The 17,511-nt window shown below is 36.7% G+C and overlaps 3 protein-coding genes across 3 annotated transcripts in view; 1 reads left to right on the top strand and 2 right to left on the bottom strand.

Annotated features, from left to right (window-relative positions):
• The window catches only part of LOC123565006 (centrosomal protein 20-like), a 62,270-nt gene extending 55,894 nt beyond the window's left edge, over positions 1-6,376 (top strand). Inside the window, exon 5 of the mRNA XM_045358989.2 lies at positions 3,372-6,376. Within this exon, the coding sequence (XP_045214924.2) occupies positions 3,372-3,430 (59 nt within the window). The 3' untranslated portion in view covers positions 3,431-6,376. The remainder of the gene's footprint in view (positions 1-3,371) is intronic.
• The window catches only part of LOC123565008 (nucleolar protein 11-like), a 255,647-nt gene that overhangs the window by 91,796 nt on the left and 146,340 nt on the right, over positions 1-17,511 (bottom strand). The window lies entirely within an intron of this gene.
• LOC123565004 (multiple inositol polyphosphate phosphatase 1-like) lies at positions 6,307-15,553 on the bottom strand. The gene is made up of 4 exons (XM_045358986.2): positions 14,619-15,553; positions 11,648-11,769; positions 7,869-8,008; positions 6,307-7,322 (listed from the first exon to the last, which is right to left on the bottom strand). Exons 1-4 carry the CDS (start codon positions 15,325-15,327, stop codon positions 6,830-6,832), a joined length of 1,464 nt encoding a protein of 487 aa, XP_045214921.1. The 5' UTR covers positions 15,328-15,553; the 3' UTR covers positions 6,307-6,829.

Here is a 17,511-nt window from a genome sequence, read left to right on the forward strand (position 1 = left end):
AGAGAAATCGTGTATTTAGATACAGACTCTTTGTGGAAAGACAGACTGGTGCTTTGATATACCTTGTGCATAGCAATAACACATTCGAAGCCGTCTTTTAGAAGAACTGGTACAGGTCTCTTAGCCAGACCAGCTTACAGTTTACAATTTCGATTCGGATAAAGTGACTGCAGCTGAGGGACCATAACCACTTTTAAGCAAAAACTTACCGAGTACGAAATTCTAGGCCTAAGAGTAATGTTCCAAAATGAATATACTTTCATTTTAAATATTGAACTGCAGACCAGTTTGTAGTTCGAAATTTTAGTCGTGAACGTTGAGCTGGGAACTGAATACCAGTAGGCAGTTTGCAATTGGAATCGGAAACAGACTAGCTGGCAGTTTGCCATTTTAATGGAGAGGGAGGGAGTACATACCAATAAGCTCATTTTACCTACCACTTACTAAGGACTTAATTTATAACAGTAAGGACTAAATAATGTTTGTTTCAGGTAACATGCTAAAAGTAGGGTAGGAAGGGTGTTATCCATTTAGAGCATCAGTAAGTTGATTTTGAACTTCAGTGACTAAAACATTAAAAGTGCAGTTGTGTTTAGAACTTGAACAGCCATAAAACAGGGTCTAGCAAAACATTTAGGGTAGATCGGGATACCGTTGATAAATTGTTTAAGCATGTGAACTGTAGATTTGTTTGCAGTTTGAAATTCAAATCTCGACTTAGTGCGAACTGCATACCAGTTTACAGCTCGCAATTCAAATCGTGAACTGTGAACTGCAAACCAGTTTGCAGTTCGCAAGTCGAATCCTGAACTGCAACCTGCAGACAAATTGCAGTTTGCAATTAGATTCAAATTTCGAATAGCAAACAAACGTACAGTTCACTAGTCTGCAGCTTTTACTTTCCGATTCCTGAGTGTGAACCGTAGACCAGTTTACATCTCTCAATTTGAATGGAGAGGGAGGAAGTTTATGTTTAGCAAACACTGACCTATTACTTGAAATTATAAGAGTAACGTTCAAATCCATTTTCATTTTGAATCTTGAACTGCAGACAAGTTTGCAGTTCGCAATTCGAATCGTGAACTGCAGACCAGTTTGCAGTTCGCAAATCGAATAGTGAACTGCGAACTGCAGACCAGTTGGCAGTTCGCAATTCGAATAGAAAGCTGAGAGCCGCAGACTAGCCATCACTTTGCAGTTCTAAATTGGAGAGGAAGCAAGTGCAGACTTTTCACATTTATATTAAGGTAACACAGACCTATTACTTAAAAGTATAAGAGTAACGTTCAAATCCATATTCATTTTGAATCTTGAACTGCAGACCAGTTTGCAGTTCGCAATTCGGATCGTGAACTGTGAACTGCAGACCAGTTTGCAGTTCGCAATTCGGATAGAAAGCTGAGAGCCGCAGACTAGCCATCACTTTGCAGTTCTAATGGAGAGGGAGGAAGTGCAGACTATCAACATTTATATTAAGGTAACACAGACCTATTACTTAAAAGTATAAGAGTAACGCTTAAATATAATTTCAGTTTAAATCTTGAACTGCAGTCCAGTTTGCAGTTCGCAATTCGAATCATAAACTGCGAACTGTGAACTGCAGACCAGTTTGCAGTTCGCAGTTCAAATTATGAACTACGAATTGTGAACTGCAGACAAGTTTGCAGTTTGCATTTGGAAACGTGAACTGCAAAGTGCAGACCAGCTGTAAAATGCATTCTTGTCCAAATTCGCGGGCAGTGTTGATCAGACTGCACTTTGAAATATGATTCGTAATCTTTCGAATCGTGAACTGCAAACCAGTCTGCAGTTTGTCATTCGATTCCAAGCCATGACCTGCAAACGTGAACTCCAAACTGCAGACCAGCTGTAAAATGCATTCCTATCCAAATTCGCAGGGCAGTGCTGATCAGACTGCACTTTGAACTCGAATTCGAATCGCGAACTGCAGACCAGTTTGCAGTTCGCAATTCGAATCGCGAACTGCGAACTGCAGACCAGTTTGCAGTTCGCAATTGGAAACGCAGACTGCCAACTTTAGACCAACTGTGAAATGCATTATTGTCTGCAATGCGCAAGAAAGTGCTGATCAGACTGCACTTTGAAATTTTAATTGTAAACAGCAGACAAGATTGCAGTTTGCAATTCGGAACGCAAACTGCAGACCAGTTTGCAGTTCGCAGTTGGAAACGCGAAATACGAACTGCAGACTAATTATGAAATGCATTCTTGTCCGCATTGCGCAGGACTGTGCTGATCAGACTGCACTTCGAAATTTGAATCGTAAACTGCAGCCCTGTTAACAGTTCGCAATACGAATCTCGAACTGCAGACCAGTTTGCAGTTTGCAATTTGAAATGCGAACTGCAGACCAACTGTGAAATGCATTCTTGTCTGCAATGCACAAGACAGTGCTGATCAGACTGCACTTTGAAATTTGAATAGTAAACTGCAGACTAGTTTGCAGTTCACAACTCGAATCGCGAACTGCAGACCAGTTTGCAGTTCGCAATTCGAAACGCGAACTGCAGACCAACTGTGAAATGCATTCTTGTCTGCAGTGCGCAAGACAGTGCTGATCAGACTGCACATTGAAATTTGAATAGTAAACTGCAGACTAGTTTGCAGTTCGCAACTCGAATCGTAAACTGCAGACCAGTTTGCAGTTCGCAATTCGAAACGCGAACTGCAGACCTGAACTGTGAAATGCATTCTTGTCTGCAATGCGCAGGACAGTGCTGATCAGACTGCACGTTGAAATTTGAATCATAAAGTGCAGACCAGTTTACAGTTTGCAATTCGAATCGCGAACTGCAGACCAGTTTGCAGTTCGCAGTTCGAAACGCGAACTGCTAACTTCAGACCAACTGTGAAATGCATTCTTGTCTATAATGCGCAAGACAGTGCTGATCAGACTTCAATTTGAAATTTGAATTGTAAACTGCAGACAAGTTTGCAGTTCGCAATTCGAAACGCGATCTGTGAACTGCAGACCAACTTAACTCATATGAAGTTTTGTTAATTTTGAGCAAATAATTTCTGTTCCTTGTGCAATTATTGAATGCATCAAGGAGGGCATTTTGTGTTCTCTTGTAATAAGAGGAGTTTGAAAGTATCACTCTATGCTACATATAGTTCTGGAAATAACAAGCCTTCAAATTTTCACCCTTATTACTTACTAATAACTCCTGTATATGTATTCCGATTTGTCCAGAAAATGTAAAATGGTGCTTTCATTGTAAATAATTTGTAAATATTTTTAAGAAGAAACTTTTATCACATTTAATATGTTAAATGTTGTCACCATAGTGAAAAATATATTTAGTTATTATGGTATAGTCAGATTTATGTCTTCATTTATGATTTTTCAGCTTCAGGAATGGCAAATCATATAACAGAACCTCTAGTTGTAAAAGGGGGTCGAAAATGACAGTAACTTTACATACGACTGACAGATTTCATATAGAATGCACTGTTACATGAATGCAGATTTATTCATGAACTTGATGAAGTTTTTGAAGAAATATGTGAGACAGTCTCCTGGAGGTGCCAAGATGAACATATTAAATTAAGCTCTGTTAGATTTATGTGCTGGTACAGATGTAGATTCATCATCATTTTAGTGAATTGATAGTCAGATTTGATTTTGTTTAAGACTTTGAAGTGTACCCTTACAGAAGAAAAAGGCCTGCTGCGTACTCTTGCTGTGTACATACAGCGTATATGATGCGTACATGATGTGTACTGAAATCAAGGGCTTTAAATAGTACGCAGGATATACACCGCACATACACCGATAGTACGTTTGTAGTACACTTTTGACATGCAAATGAGCTCTGCCGCGTACTACTTGCTGCGTACATGCTGTGGACTACATAGTACACAGGATGTACGCTGGAGGAATTTAGTATGCGGGAAATAGTACGCAGCATGTACGCGGCACATACACTTTTCACATGCAAATGAGCCTGCGGTGTACTACCCCTGCGGCGTACATGCTGTGTACTCCTGCGGCGTACATTCTGTGTACTCCTGGCCCGAGTCCTGCGGCGTACATGCTGTGTACTCCTGCTGCATACATGCTGTGTACTCTTGTGGCGAAACTGCTGTGATAATGTAAATTCCTTACCCCACCAACTTTCTTATGCAAATGCTGATCATTTGGACAGAAAAAAACAGAAAAAAGATAAGTGACATGCATCAATAAGTATTTACCCTTACCAAAATAATGTAGATTGATGTTATCAAATAAATTAGTATGCTTTTCTTCATCCACTTTTCAATGAAATAAATCAATTTTTGTAGCATGTAATTTGGTAAACATCTGAACAAAATGGAGTAACTGCATCAAGCGGAAACAACTTTAATGCAACTAAATATAAGTGTTATACATTTCAAAGTATCTGCGGTGTACATGCAGTGTACTATTTTCTTGTACAAGTCCCTCCTGCGTACATGCAGTGTACTCCTTAAATTTTCAGAGTCTGTGCTGCGTACTTGAAGTGTACTAGTGACCTCCTGCGTACATGCTGTGTACTCGTCGAAATAGTACACTGCATGTACGCGGCATGCAGTGTATGTAAAATGTACTCCTCTGGCGTACTACTGTGTTCGCGGCATATACACAGCAAATACGCAGCATGTACGCCACAGAGGCTTGCTTCTGTAAGGGTACTTGAGAACAACTGGTTGATATTATAAATGTAACAGTGACTGTTCTGTGATTAGAACTACCTGTAGAGCTACACCTTTTCTAAGTTTCATTGTTATAGTCGATATGAGCCATGCCTTGAGAAAATCATCATAGTGACTTTGCGAGCAGCATGGATCCAGACCAGCCTGCGCATTGCTTTCAAAGTCTGTTGCAGTTAGAGAAACAGTTAGCGAACAGCATGGATCCTGACCAGACTGCACTGATGCACAGGCTGGTCTGGATCCATGCTGGTAGCAAAGCCACTATGTTGGTTTTCTCATGGCGCGGCTCATATGATCAATACATGTAGATGTTAGGTAGCGATTTGTATTTACAAGAAGTGTACTTAGTCCTGTTTGTTCTATGTTGCCCAGTAGATTTATGAATCTCTTGGCTGATGAATATCATTTTAAACAATATATTTGAGATAGTATGTAGTATGTACTCCATAGTCTAAGCCAAATGTGTTTTTGTAAATATGTTTGTTATAATTATATCTGAAATGTTTTTACATTGTCCAATTGTTGATCTGTGATAAATATTACATATGTTAACTACTTCATATGAGTTATTCAGTGGCCTGGTGGGTAATTGGCAGATTGCTCTGTAAAAGGTTATGGGTGTTGTGCCAGACTTTATCTCAATATTCTGTTGTTTTTTTCGAAAGAGGCCCTGATTAGTTTGAAAGCAAAATACATTAACTAGTACATTGAAAAATTCCCCAATGATTGTGATAATATTGATAAATTCTGTATGAACCACGCCATGAGAAAACAAACATAGTGCATTTGTGACCAACATGAATCCAGACCAGCCTGTATGGAGTCTGGTCAGGATCAATTCTGTTCGCTTTCAAAGCCTATTGGAATTAGAGCAACTGTTAGCGAACAGCATGGATCCGCAGGCTGGTCTGGATCCACACTATGTTGATTTTCTCATGACGCAGCTTATAATGCTCTGACAGCTTTTATTGCAGGTCATCCTTACCTTCAAAAAAGGATCAAAAGTGGGTCATTAGTTAAAAAAAAAAAGCCTTGAAAACACTGAAGGCCATGTTTTTTTTCTACCTGATCTGTATGAAAATAGGTCTACAGAGGTTAGGTGAGGTTCCAAAATTGATCATCTTTGATCAAAAAGTAGGTCACTAGATCAACTAATAGGAAAAAACCTAATATTTTAGAGCCACATTTTCAATCTGATCTATATGAACCCTATGTCAGAGTTGAAACTAGGCCATCATGATATATATTTAAGGATAAACAGTGAAATTCAGCTGAGAAACTTACAGCCATCAAAATCTTGGTATGAGTAATCTAAGACTTACTGAATGAACTGCAGGGACAAAGAATGTTCGCCCATCTCAAGGGATCGGTTAATGCCCAAGTCCCGTTTGTTTTATTCTAGCATTGATGTGCTGAAAGCTAAACGAAGGGAACATTTTGTCATATTCATTCATTTCTTCTCCGAAAATTGTTTTAATGATGCATTATGGGGCCAAAGTATGCAAGCTTTCTGCCATGGATCGCACACAGAAAGATGCATTTACATTACCATTGAAAATGATAATAACAACAGTTTTATGCAAGAATAGTTCATGTAGGTTAATATAAGAATACATTTCTTGATATTTATTTTGTAAATTATATATGAAAGAAGAAAAAAAATAAAGAATAATATTTATAACTTGTCATTTGTGAAATGCACCATATTTGGACATTATGTAAGGATGATACAGAAAGGTGAAAAGAATTCAGCTCCATTCTCTCAGTTTAAACAAATTTGCAGACTTTTTTCAGTTGGTCTTGTATTTATGTCAAGGTGCCTGAGAAAGGTGTTTCATTTCCTTCCATATATTAAGTAGATTGTAGTTTTGCAAACACATGACATTCGTGCATAGATAAGTATCCCAATCCCAAGTCTTGTTTAATGTAATTGATAACTTCAGTAAGATGCTAGTCTTGATTATAGGCAGGCAGTTACATGATATATTTGAAATAAAACGTTTTTGCTGTAAAGTTAGTATTTTTAAAAAGTTGTAACAATTTGTACATCTGTTTCTGTCCTGGAGTACTAGTGTGATACAGCGTTGTTGTCAAGCACATTAACCAGTACAAAGTAAGCTGTCAGTACTGAATATTAAATACTCCAGTTTAGCAGAATGAATGGAAGAAGCAATGATAATTTGCTGAACACATCGTAGAAATTCAGTATGTTAGCCTTGCTGTCCACTGACTTGTCTGTGTCATCTGGTTTTGCACCACATACTTCTTTTATGTTACAATTTTTGATATAATCCTCATACTTCTGTTTAACTTTCTCGTAATAGCATAGCCAACCATCACAGGCTGGTATAGTTACTTCCTTTTCATTCACGAACAATTTCACAACAAAATCTTGACTTCCTGGCTCAACTTTGTTTGTTTCTAGGGAATTCATATTGTTACATGCGTAAATCACAAACGCGAGATTTGTTGAGTAAGGGCCAATATTACTTGTCCGAAATTTGCGTCCGGACATTGTGTTGAAGTTGGTGGCTAAAAGAGGACCATCGTCCTTGTATAGTCCAAGGGCAGTCATAAGCGGAACCAGCGTCTCTGAGTGTCCGAATTGAAACTTTGCTGCCAAGTAGCTGAAAAGAAATAAATAACATGATGGATTTACTTACTACTGATTAAACGTTTGATTTATTCTAACTTGATTAAGCTCAGTTGAGCATAAAGCTTGCATTAATCAAAAAGGAGTTCGCTTCCCCTGAAAAGCCAGCAGGAGACAGATGCTGCGATTATTTGGCCCTGGTGCTATACGAGGAGTAGGTCCAAACACTACCTGAACGATTGGCCAGCACCTTACCACGATCAATGTTTGGCTAGGAACCAAAGAAACTATGGAAGTACACAAGTGTTAAAGACCTAAAGTACAATAAAATACTTTTTTTTCAGTTAAATTAAAAACACGTCCCGGTTACTTTTAAGTAAATTGTATTTTATTTCACGATAACGAACAGAACTTCTACATTGGCAGATACATTGTACCACGTGACCATTTAGTGCACAGCATAACATTAAGCTTTTTCAACCTTTCTTAAGGCGATTTGTTCAGCCTTGCAATGTGTACTTTTGATATAACCCGAACGACAGTTGATAAGCACAACTATTCATTTGTCTAATTTGCTTACCTGGTGTTGGTCATGTCTCCAAGATTTTCATAGTCCCAACTGCTGTTCATTGCGTTGTCCATTGTTTCAAACATATCTTTAACCAGAGGGCACGCCATCTGGGAGTTTATTGGATGGCCGTAAGAAGATTCGTAGTATTTCTGAAAATAAATAAAAAAGAATAAGGCGCGATGATACAACCAGCATGCATCTTCAATCGTTATTACTACATGCATACACGTATTGAATGACGGGAGGGGATAAACTCACACATGCATGAGCTGATACTTCGTACATGTTTGTCCGATACCTTTTTTTTTCAAATTAAGACCTGTCATTTTTTTCTTGTTTAAACCGCTTATTCAACTTGATATTTTGACTAAATGGCAGAAACGTGTGCAGCTGTAGATAAAAATATATGTATGTATCATAATACACAAGGAAGTACTATAATTTTATGAATAACATCAATAGTTTATTCCAGTTTTCCACATATGAATACGGTTGTTAGTATGATATGTACTGGTGTATCAACGAAGAAAAAAATTAATGTATGAGTTCGCCTATGTTACCATGTATTATATTCTTTTTCAAGATGCTGCCACTCTGTCACTGTTTTCTTGTATAATTCTATACGTTGTTTACAATGCTACGAGGAATGTTGGTATGAATGTAAGGTAATTAATTTTTTAAAGATATCCAATGGCTATCGTTCACTGAAATATTTTATCTTTATGTATAAAATACTCATCAAATGTATTTAACTATAGTAAATATATAAATTAAGTTTGCATATTAAGCTACATTCATAAAAATGTTATGCAGTAACACTTGATTGTTACGGTGGCATGTTTCTGCATTCGATAATCATAAATCATTTTAATGCTTACTTCAGAATGGTCCTGCGTCAGTAAAAAAAATACTGTTAGTTTACCTAAGATCATATTTACATCTCCCGCCGAAAGTAAGAAAAAGGAATGCATTACCTTGTCATCACATTGTTTGTGCATATTATAAACTGTCCGCAGATCCATTAGACGAATATGGTAATGGTCTACGCCTGTCCTTGAATTGTGGAATCACATACCTTCGGGGAATGGGGAGAGAATGAAAAAAAAATAGCAGAAATCTCCACAGTCTCTTAACAAGGTGTCAGAACTGGTCAGAAATGTAGCAGCAAACGTTATTTAAGTTGTGTTATATACTTTGGCAGTATTTGCTGCAAAAAGTTTACTTTCTACGTTGACAGATCATTATCTCCACATACTTTTAATTCGAATCTTGATCAAACCCAGAAAGCAAGCCTGCTGGAAGTGAAGTCCTCATCTATGATTAGGCTGTTTAAAAGCCAAAATGTCACGGTCTCATCTGCTTTTTTATATCGAAGCGATTGGCCTGTTAACATGAAGATCACTTGATGAAACTTTTACTAGTAGGTTAAAAAAAATCCCCAACTAGTTATTACAGTCCTCTTCGTGTTTGTGGTCACAGCAGCACGTGCCATTTTCCACTGTTTTTACGTTACTAATGCTTAAACAATCTAAATGAAGCTTGAGCAAGTTTCATACACAGTTTGTCTCACTTGGTGTTTTTTTTAATATTCTGAATTTAAATCATTTTATATGCATTTCAATCAACTGACTTACCATTATCAAAACCTACTTAATAAATAAAAGCAAATAAAAAAAAAGGAATTTAGTAAAAAAAAAAAATGCAAATAAAGTAAGGAAGAAAGCTCTACGTACAGAGCAAACAAAGTTGAGACCTGTTTAAATCCGCCATTATGTGAACCATTTTTCGCGCCATTTTCCTATTTAGTGTCTATGTACCTATATGCTGCTACATTTCTGACCAGTTCTTACACCTTGTAGAGAGACTGTGGAGATTTCTACATTTTTTTTTCATTCCCTCCCCGCTCCCCAAATGTAAGTGAATCCGCAATTTAAGGATAATAAATGTTCTACTGGCCGCCACGAAACTTTAAGATGATATGATACGACAAATCTAATATTCTATAATCCCACATATTTTTTTTGTCGTAATGTACGATTTGAATAAGTTTTTTTCCCGCAGATTTCGTTGTTTCTGCATCACTCAGAGTTCCTAGAATTCGTATAAATCCAGTACTCATTTGAGATAATGAGCATAATTTATAATGATAATAATTCCTTCATTTTCATTTTAGAATTGGCAGAACGTACGTTAAATGGAATTAAACACGCAAAAATAGTACAACATTCGGCTAATTGAGAGTTTGTAAAATCGTAGCAAAACCAAACACCGTATGTTAGAAATACATACCAGTCATGATTGTCAACTACCTCAGTCTTAGACTTGCATAAGTAATCGGTAAGACACACTGACCAGGTACTGACTGTATTTTAAATTATGAACAAGGTCAGTTTATTTTTTGTTTTTGTTCTTTAAAAAAAAAAACTCGTCAGCAGCCCGTCTATTATCTGAAAAGATCTGTGGATAAGTCCTAATTGTGAACGATACCTTTGGTATACAATTATACCAGTTTTGTGACAGGAATCTTGATTTTGACAACAAAAGTCTTTCCTATATTTTCTTCCAATCTATAGCCTGATTTTAAACTGTCATTAACTTGTAACTGTATTCGAAAACACATATCGAGGCAAACAATATTCATATGGAAACAGCCAGTTTATGCTAATGCGATAGGTTTATTGGTTCTAATCCTGCAAGTTTTGTAAAGAAAACAATGTAAAAGATAAACACTACTGAATTTGAAAACTTTGGTCTTTTCCGTTGTTTTCAAACAAAAAATCTATCGTTATGCCGTTCCGTCTCTAGAGACGGACCGGAATTACCATGATCACAAGATCTAGTAAATATAGCAAGCAAAATTCAATAGTTAGCGTTAAAATTCAATTTATTTTAACATTGGGACAAGAAAACGAGTCCTTAATATCCGATAATTCGTTATAATCATATTGACTATAACCATTCTATATATAACAAATAATGTTTAATATCGGGACATTTGAAATCGCTCCGTATAAAGGGAAATTCGTTATAACCGTGTTTGTTATAAGGAATGTTTACTGTATTGCAGCTTGATCTACCTATAACTATATGACATTGTAACATCAAGACTGATTTATATAAGCCTGAATGTTTCTGTAAACAGTCAGCTATTTCTAAAATATTTTCGGTATAACATGATCGAGACCGCTTCTTTACGGCATTCTTTCCTTCAACATAGAGACAATTGCGACTTAAAGCGACATATTATTTCATTTAAACCGTTTCTTTGAAGTTACTTTTGTTATACAAATGTTAAAATTTAGCTTAATCGTTGACGAGATAAAATAGTATTTAATTACCATAACTTTTCACCATATTATGTCAGCCAGACCGCAATGACTGGCCACTGTGACTCATAGAAGACCAGAGTCTTTATGAACAATTACTTGTCTTTTGGATGTGATTTGAAATCGAGCTTTACACCTTGCATATTTAGGAAGCAATTTATCTGCATGTTGCATTATTCTAAAAATACCTAAATTGACTAACATTTTTAGACAACTGATGACGGCTAATAACAAACATAGGTACAAATGAACATCAAGACGCTTTGAACAAAATTGTACCTAGCCTGGTTTCAGGCTTTCACTTAAGGGATAGGTAATCCGAATTACACATATGTAGCTGTATAAAATTTAATATCTCTGTCATATTACACATTCATTTTTGGACAACCTTATCAACACTTTTCTATCTTATTGGATGACAAGGAATATTTGCGATTGGCAATAATATGTGCATTTTCTTACCTCTAAATCTTGGCCATACTCGAGCACTTTTCGCTCGTCGTCTGTTAGAAGTTTGCACCAAGTCATATCGTTAAATATGTAGGTCTCGTAAGCACACATTTCATAAATCTGATATACATCATCTGAAAGTAAGTCATTACAAAGTCAGTTTAAGCAAATATTAAATGTAATCTCTAGAGTCTAAAAGTAGTACTAGAGAAAAACTTTTACTGACTGATCCACAATTTCCGTCGATTTCTCAATCAATATAAGATTTATCATATTGTATATCTTAAGGACTCAAATGGTGGTGATAGTATCTGCTTTTTTTTTAATTGCAAAATATCTGCGATCGAATTTTGACCGGAGGAGACTTATTGCTTGCCCCTCGTCTGTCCGTCCGTCAGTCACACGTTAAATCTAAATGTACAAGATGTATTAAATGAAATACGGAAACAAAAATAGATCGCACTATGGAATATATGCACGCTGCTTTTATTTTATTGCTATTGAAAACAAGAGCTGTCTCCATAGGATGACACATGCCCCCGATGGCACTTTGAATGAATAGTTATGGCCGATGTTAGAGTTTAGGACCTTTGACCTACGGAGCTGGGTCTTGCGCGCGACACGTCGTCTTACTGTGTCACACATTCATGCAAAGTTATTTTAAAATCCATGCATGAATGACAAAGATATGGACCGGACATGCCCATCAATGCATTATCATGAAAAATGACCTTTAACGTCTAAGTGTGACCTTGACCTTTGAGCTACGGACCTGGGTCTTGCGTGTGACAGGTCGTCTTACTGTGGTACACATTCATGCCAAGTTATTTGAAAATCCATCTATCGATGACAAAGATATGGACCGGACACGCCCATCAATGCACTATCCTTTAACGTCTAAGTGTGACCTTGACCTTTGAGCTACAAACTTGGGTCTTGCACACGACACGTCGTCTTACTGTGGTACACATTCATGCCAAGTTATTTGAAAATCCATCCATCGATGACAAAGATATGGGCCAGACACGCCCATCAATGCACTATCCTTTAACGTCTAAGTGTGACCTTGACCTTTAAACTACGGACCTGGGTCTTGCGCGCGACACGTCGTCTTACTGTGGTACACATTTATGCCAAGTTATTTGAAAATCCATCTATCGATGACAAAGATATGGACCGGACACGCCCATCAATGCACTATCCTTTAATGTCTAAGTGTGACCTTGACCTTTGAGCTACGGATCTGGGTCTTGCGCGCGACACGTCGTCTTACTGTGGTACACATTCATGCCAAGTTACTTGAAAATCCATCCATCGATGACAAAGATATGGACCGGACACGCCCATCAATGCACTATCCTTTAATGTCTAAGTGTGACCTTGACCTTTGAGCTACGGACCTGGGTCTTGCACGCGACACGTCGTCTTACTGTGGTATACATTCATGCCAAGTTATTTGAAAATCCATCCATCGATGACAAAGATATGGACCGGACACGAAAATTGCGGACAGACCGACAGACAGACAGACGGTTCAAAAACTATATGCCTCCCTTCGGGGGCATACAAAAATGGTTGCTTTTACCACAAATAGCACAAAAACATGACGAATAGACACTGACTGAGATCCTGCGATAATTTAAAAAAGTACAAGATATATCTTCATTGAACTTAACACTTGATACATAGATATACGACAATACAAAGATAAAGCACGTTTTTTTATAGACCTTTTTACGGATAGCTTTTCCCTTAGCAACGGGAATAAATTTTCGCGCATGCGCACTTTACGTAGGGCAAAACGACATGACCGCACAATATAAACTGTGTTAAAGTTATATCGCATTTCAATCTATTCGATCAATAATGAGTCTGTTTTATAGTAAATTAGTAGTTTTATAGCAGACAAAGGAAAATATTATGTAGATCTTTGCAAAATTAACCCACAACTGCCTTGCTCAAAATGAGATACTTCAACTAATGCGCATTATAATTGATGATTTTGGATTCATAATGAACAGGCAAAAATATTTTTCAGTAATTTTGATCTTTCATCTCGACAAATTTAGGTTAAGAAAACTTTTAAAAAAAATATGATATTTTCCATGAATTGAAATACCTTGTGTTTGATTTCCTAACATATGATCTCACAGAACTTACCACCTTGCACAGTTAGCATACTCGTATGATACTGGTAATCTAATTAAAAGTCGAAATTGAAAATAAAATATTCAATTAAGAGAAGTTGAAGTATGGATTTCATTTTTTTTTTCAACTGGATTACATATTAATTCCAACGGATGTACCCTTCCCCCAACCACACACGCACATATATAAAGTCTCCCATGCTAAATTTAACAAACACGGGCAAAGTCTAATTATACCAAAATGGGGACCAATTCATTCTGGATTCTAAAAAACAATTCTCATCTTAAAAATGTTATTTTTTTGTTTGTTTCAATTGATTCTTTAAATTTTAAAGTTTTATTTGACAGTATCAAAGTGGTTCGGATGGTGAATGCAGCGATCAGATTTTATAGAGAGGGGCGGGTAGCGGGGAGGGGTGTTATACACTTACATTCTTTATCTCATGATTACGTTTTCCTTCGGCCGTAACAAAAACTTGCATTTTCATAACAGTAAACCGGAGAATACGAAAAATAAAGTAGTCGAACGGGAAGTGCCGATCGTCGTTACGAGTCCATTACCATAAAGATATGAGTACTGTTCAATTTGTACTTATTTGCTTTCATAGTTGCGTCGAAACGAGGATGAACACGTTCTTTGGTAATAAAAACGACATGTGATTTGTTATAAGTTGATGTATGATATTTGACTGCATACCTGACATTACCTGTTGGCCTATTTAAGGCTGTATTTACAATAAAAGATAAATGTTATGAATTCAATATCTAGGTTATTATTTTAGAATGCTTTTCATGTATGTTATAAGTTAACAGCTTAGGAGCCATGTTTTACATACCGTCAGTTAGAGAAAACGAAATTCCAAGTCGGTTTTTCAGAGCCTTTGCAATATTGATGAACTGTGGAGTCTTTGAAAAGTCATGAAACTGTTTAAAATGAGTAATGTTGTCTTCTACTTGATTTTCATAATTATAACATCCATCATAAAATCGCATTGTTGCATTGTTTATCTCATTGTCAAACGTCGGTATTTTATTCACTATATAGTCTGATAAGCCACCGTGGAAATGCTTAGCACTGTCCTTAGCTCTTGATTTTCTTGAAGACACAAACTTGACATATTTTCCATTTGTATCGAACATATGTTGAAATCTAGCACCTGTCCTAGATCCTAATTCATTTTGTTCAGTAATCCCTTTATTGACAAGTTCACCTTCTCTTTCAATGTTATATCGGTAACTCCAGTTATCCAGTTCAGGAAAAGCTGATGGCTTTCTCGACTTGACAATTTTCTCGTGCAAAGCTTTAATCTTTTTCATGTTTTTGAGTGTAGGATTACGTGCCCCGTGCCTCACCACCATATTCACGTGTATAGCTTTGCACAACGTGTTGCCAACACCCACGTGATTGTACTCATTCGCAAAAACGGGGGTTTTGACGTCGTGTGCCCATTCATAGAGTGTCTTCGAAGAGAAAACATCCCAGCGACTTACACCTTGTCCAAGCTGTAACCACTGCAACAGGCATAAGAAAACTAACGTCCACATTTTTATATGCTGAAATACAGTCTCCCCGCAACACGGATAACTCACAACACGGACAACAACTATGCCATTAAAAGACAATATAAATAAGCTTTTAATATAGCGCAATATTCCGTAAAGTATGCTCTGGAGTGACCAAAAACACCTCAAGTTTCAAAAAGATGCAGAAACAAAACACTATATATTTTTGAATTCGTTTATTCACGGACAAGGATTTAATGTTTAGATGACGGTTGTACAGCCTCGGGCGTATTACATTGTTGCTTGTCATCTTGTTTATATGTCATCTCCTTGTTTATAATGACAGATAACGAGCATTCTGATACACCTCCATAATAACTATATCATTATATAATAAACATAGATGCAAAATAAATATCATGAGTAGTAAGTATGGAGCGCCGGTTTACTATTAATTCACTATTTACATGGGGTCGAACGTGTTTGGGTCCGTTGAAATTTTAAGCGAGAGCAAAAGGTTAGTTAATTAAAACAAAATGGCTGACATCTGTATGTAAACAAGATACAAGGTCAGTAATAAAAAAAATGTTATTTCAACATTATTGCGATTGTTTAAACTATGCATCGAGTGGACAATTGTTTCAGCTGTGTAATGCCGTTTCTACAAGGAAGAACAATGTCGTATATAAAAAGTTATCGAGTGTAAACTGACAACTTTCGCTTTCTCGCCAACGAAATGTTTATCAAAAAATCCATCACTTTGGATCTATTTTGGTCAGGTAATCTTTGCTTTTTATATTTTACATCATGTTATATTTAACTGGAAGCGTGTGACCTTATTTTATTAGTCATAGATGTATTAAGCAGCCGCATCGCCAAAAAAATGTGGCGTACGAACGCAAAAACGTTGGTTAAACTTAATGTACGCTCAAAATGGTTGGTTTTAGATTAATTGTGAACATATATTTTGCACTACCGGGGTTATTTTACGTATTGAGAATATATATTTGTTGAGATTCAGGGGATTTCAAAACATATATTGGAAGTTGAATGATGCCACAGTCAATTTATATTGCGTCAGCTTCAATTATGTTCCTTTGTTACATGTATTCCGGGCCCTCTGCGGCCAAGTGGTTATGGTCGCTGACTTCAAATCACTTGCCCCTCATCGATGTGGGTTCGAGCCTCACTCGGGGCGTTGAAATCTTCATGTGAGGAAGCCATCAAGCTGGCTTACGGAAGGTTGGTGGTTCTACCCAGGTGCCCGCTCGTGATGAAATAATGCACGGAGGGGCACCTGGGCTCTTCCTCTACCATCAAAGCTGGAAACTCGCAATATGACTTATAATTGTGTCGGTGCGACGTTAAACCCAACAAAATAAATAAATACATGTATTACATTCTGTTTTAGTTTTGCATTTTACTTTATTTGTAATTTATTTTGTATGGTTTTTTTTTAGTTCAAATATGCCACGTTACAAGAAAAAGTCTAGACTCACGCTATACTTGAAAGGTCAACGCCAGTCATCTCCATCTTCAAAAACTTCTCCATTTAAACCAACAAAGCGTCTATGCCAAACAAATCTCCTCAACACACAGTTCATCTACTTCATCTACAATACATCACGTCGACGTCGTTTAAAGTATAGGAAACGTTGGTCAAATTGACTTGTTTTTAATAGCTAAAGAAAGAAGAATTTTTTATTTTTTCGGCAGGAAAAACTAACACGTGATGAAAGAATATTACATTTGTGACTTTCCGCATTGAATTTATTTAACTTGTTGAATAAAACTGATAAAATGCTCGGCAGAGTCTCGCAGAATTTCTTTAAACTTTGTGCACTGACTAAGAATCAAGTTTAAAACGGAAATGTGTATTAAAATCATAGGTACCCAGGCTTGATCTTGAATTATCTGCCCTTGAAAATCAGAAAATGCTAAAAAATCAAATTTTCAAGGGCAGATAATTCAAGATCAAGGCAAGAGAACTGTGCATTTTAATTTTTATTTCTGTTTCAGATTCCATTTGCAGTAAGTATACAAAGTTTAAAGAAATTCGGTCCATGGGAAAGACCAGGACTTTGCGGTATCATTTTGTCATGTTCATAGTTAAGGACATTTGCAACATGGGGCAAAAACTTTCTTACAAAAAGAATTTCTTGTTTAAACTTCTTATACTGACAGAGAATCAAATCAAAAACAGAAATATGAAATAAAACAAACCAT

Source organism: Mercenaria mercenaria, chromosome 2 (assembly GCF_021730395.1).
Source record: "Mercenaria mercenaria strain notata chromosome 2, MADL_Memer_1, whole genome shotgun sequence".
Taxonomy (NCBI): Eukaryota; Metazoa; Mollusca; class Bivalvia; order Venerida; family Veneridae; genus Mercenaria; species Mercenaria mercenaria.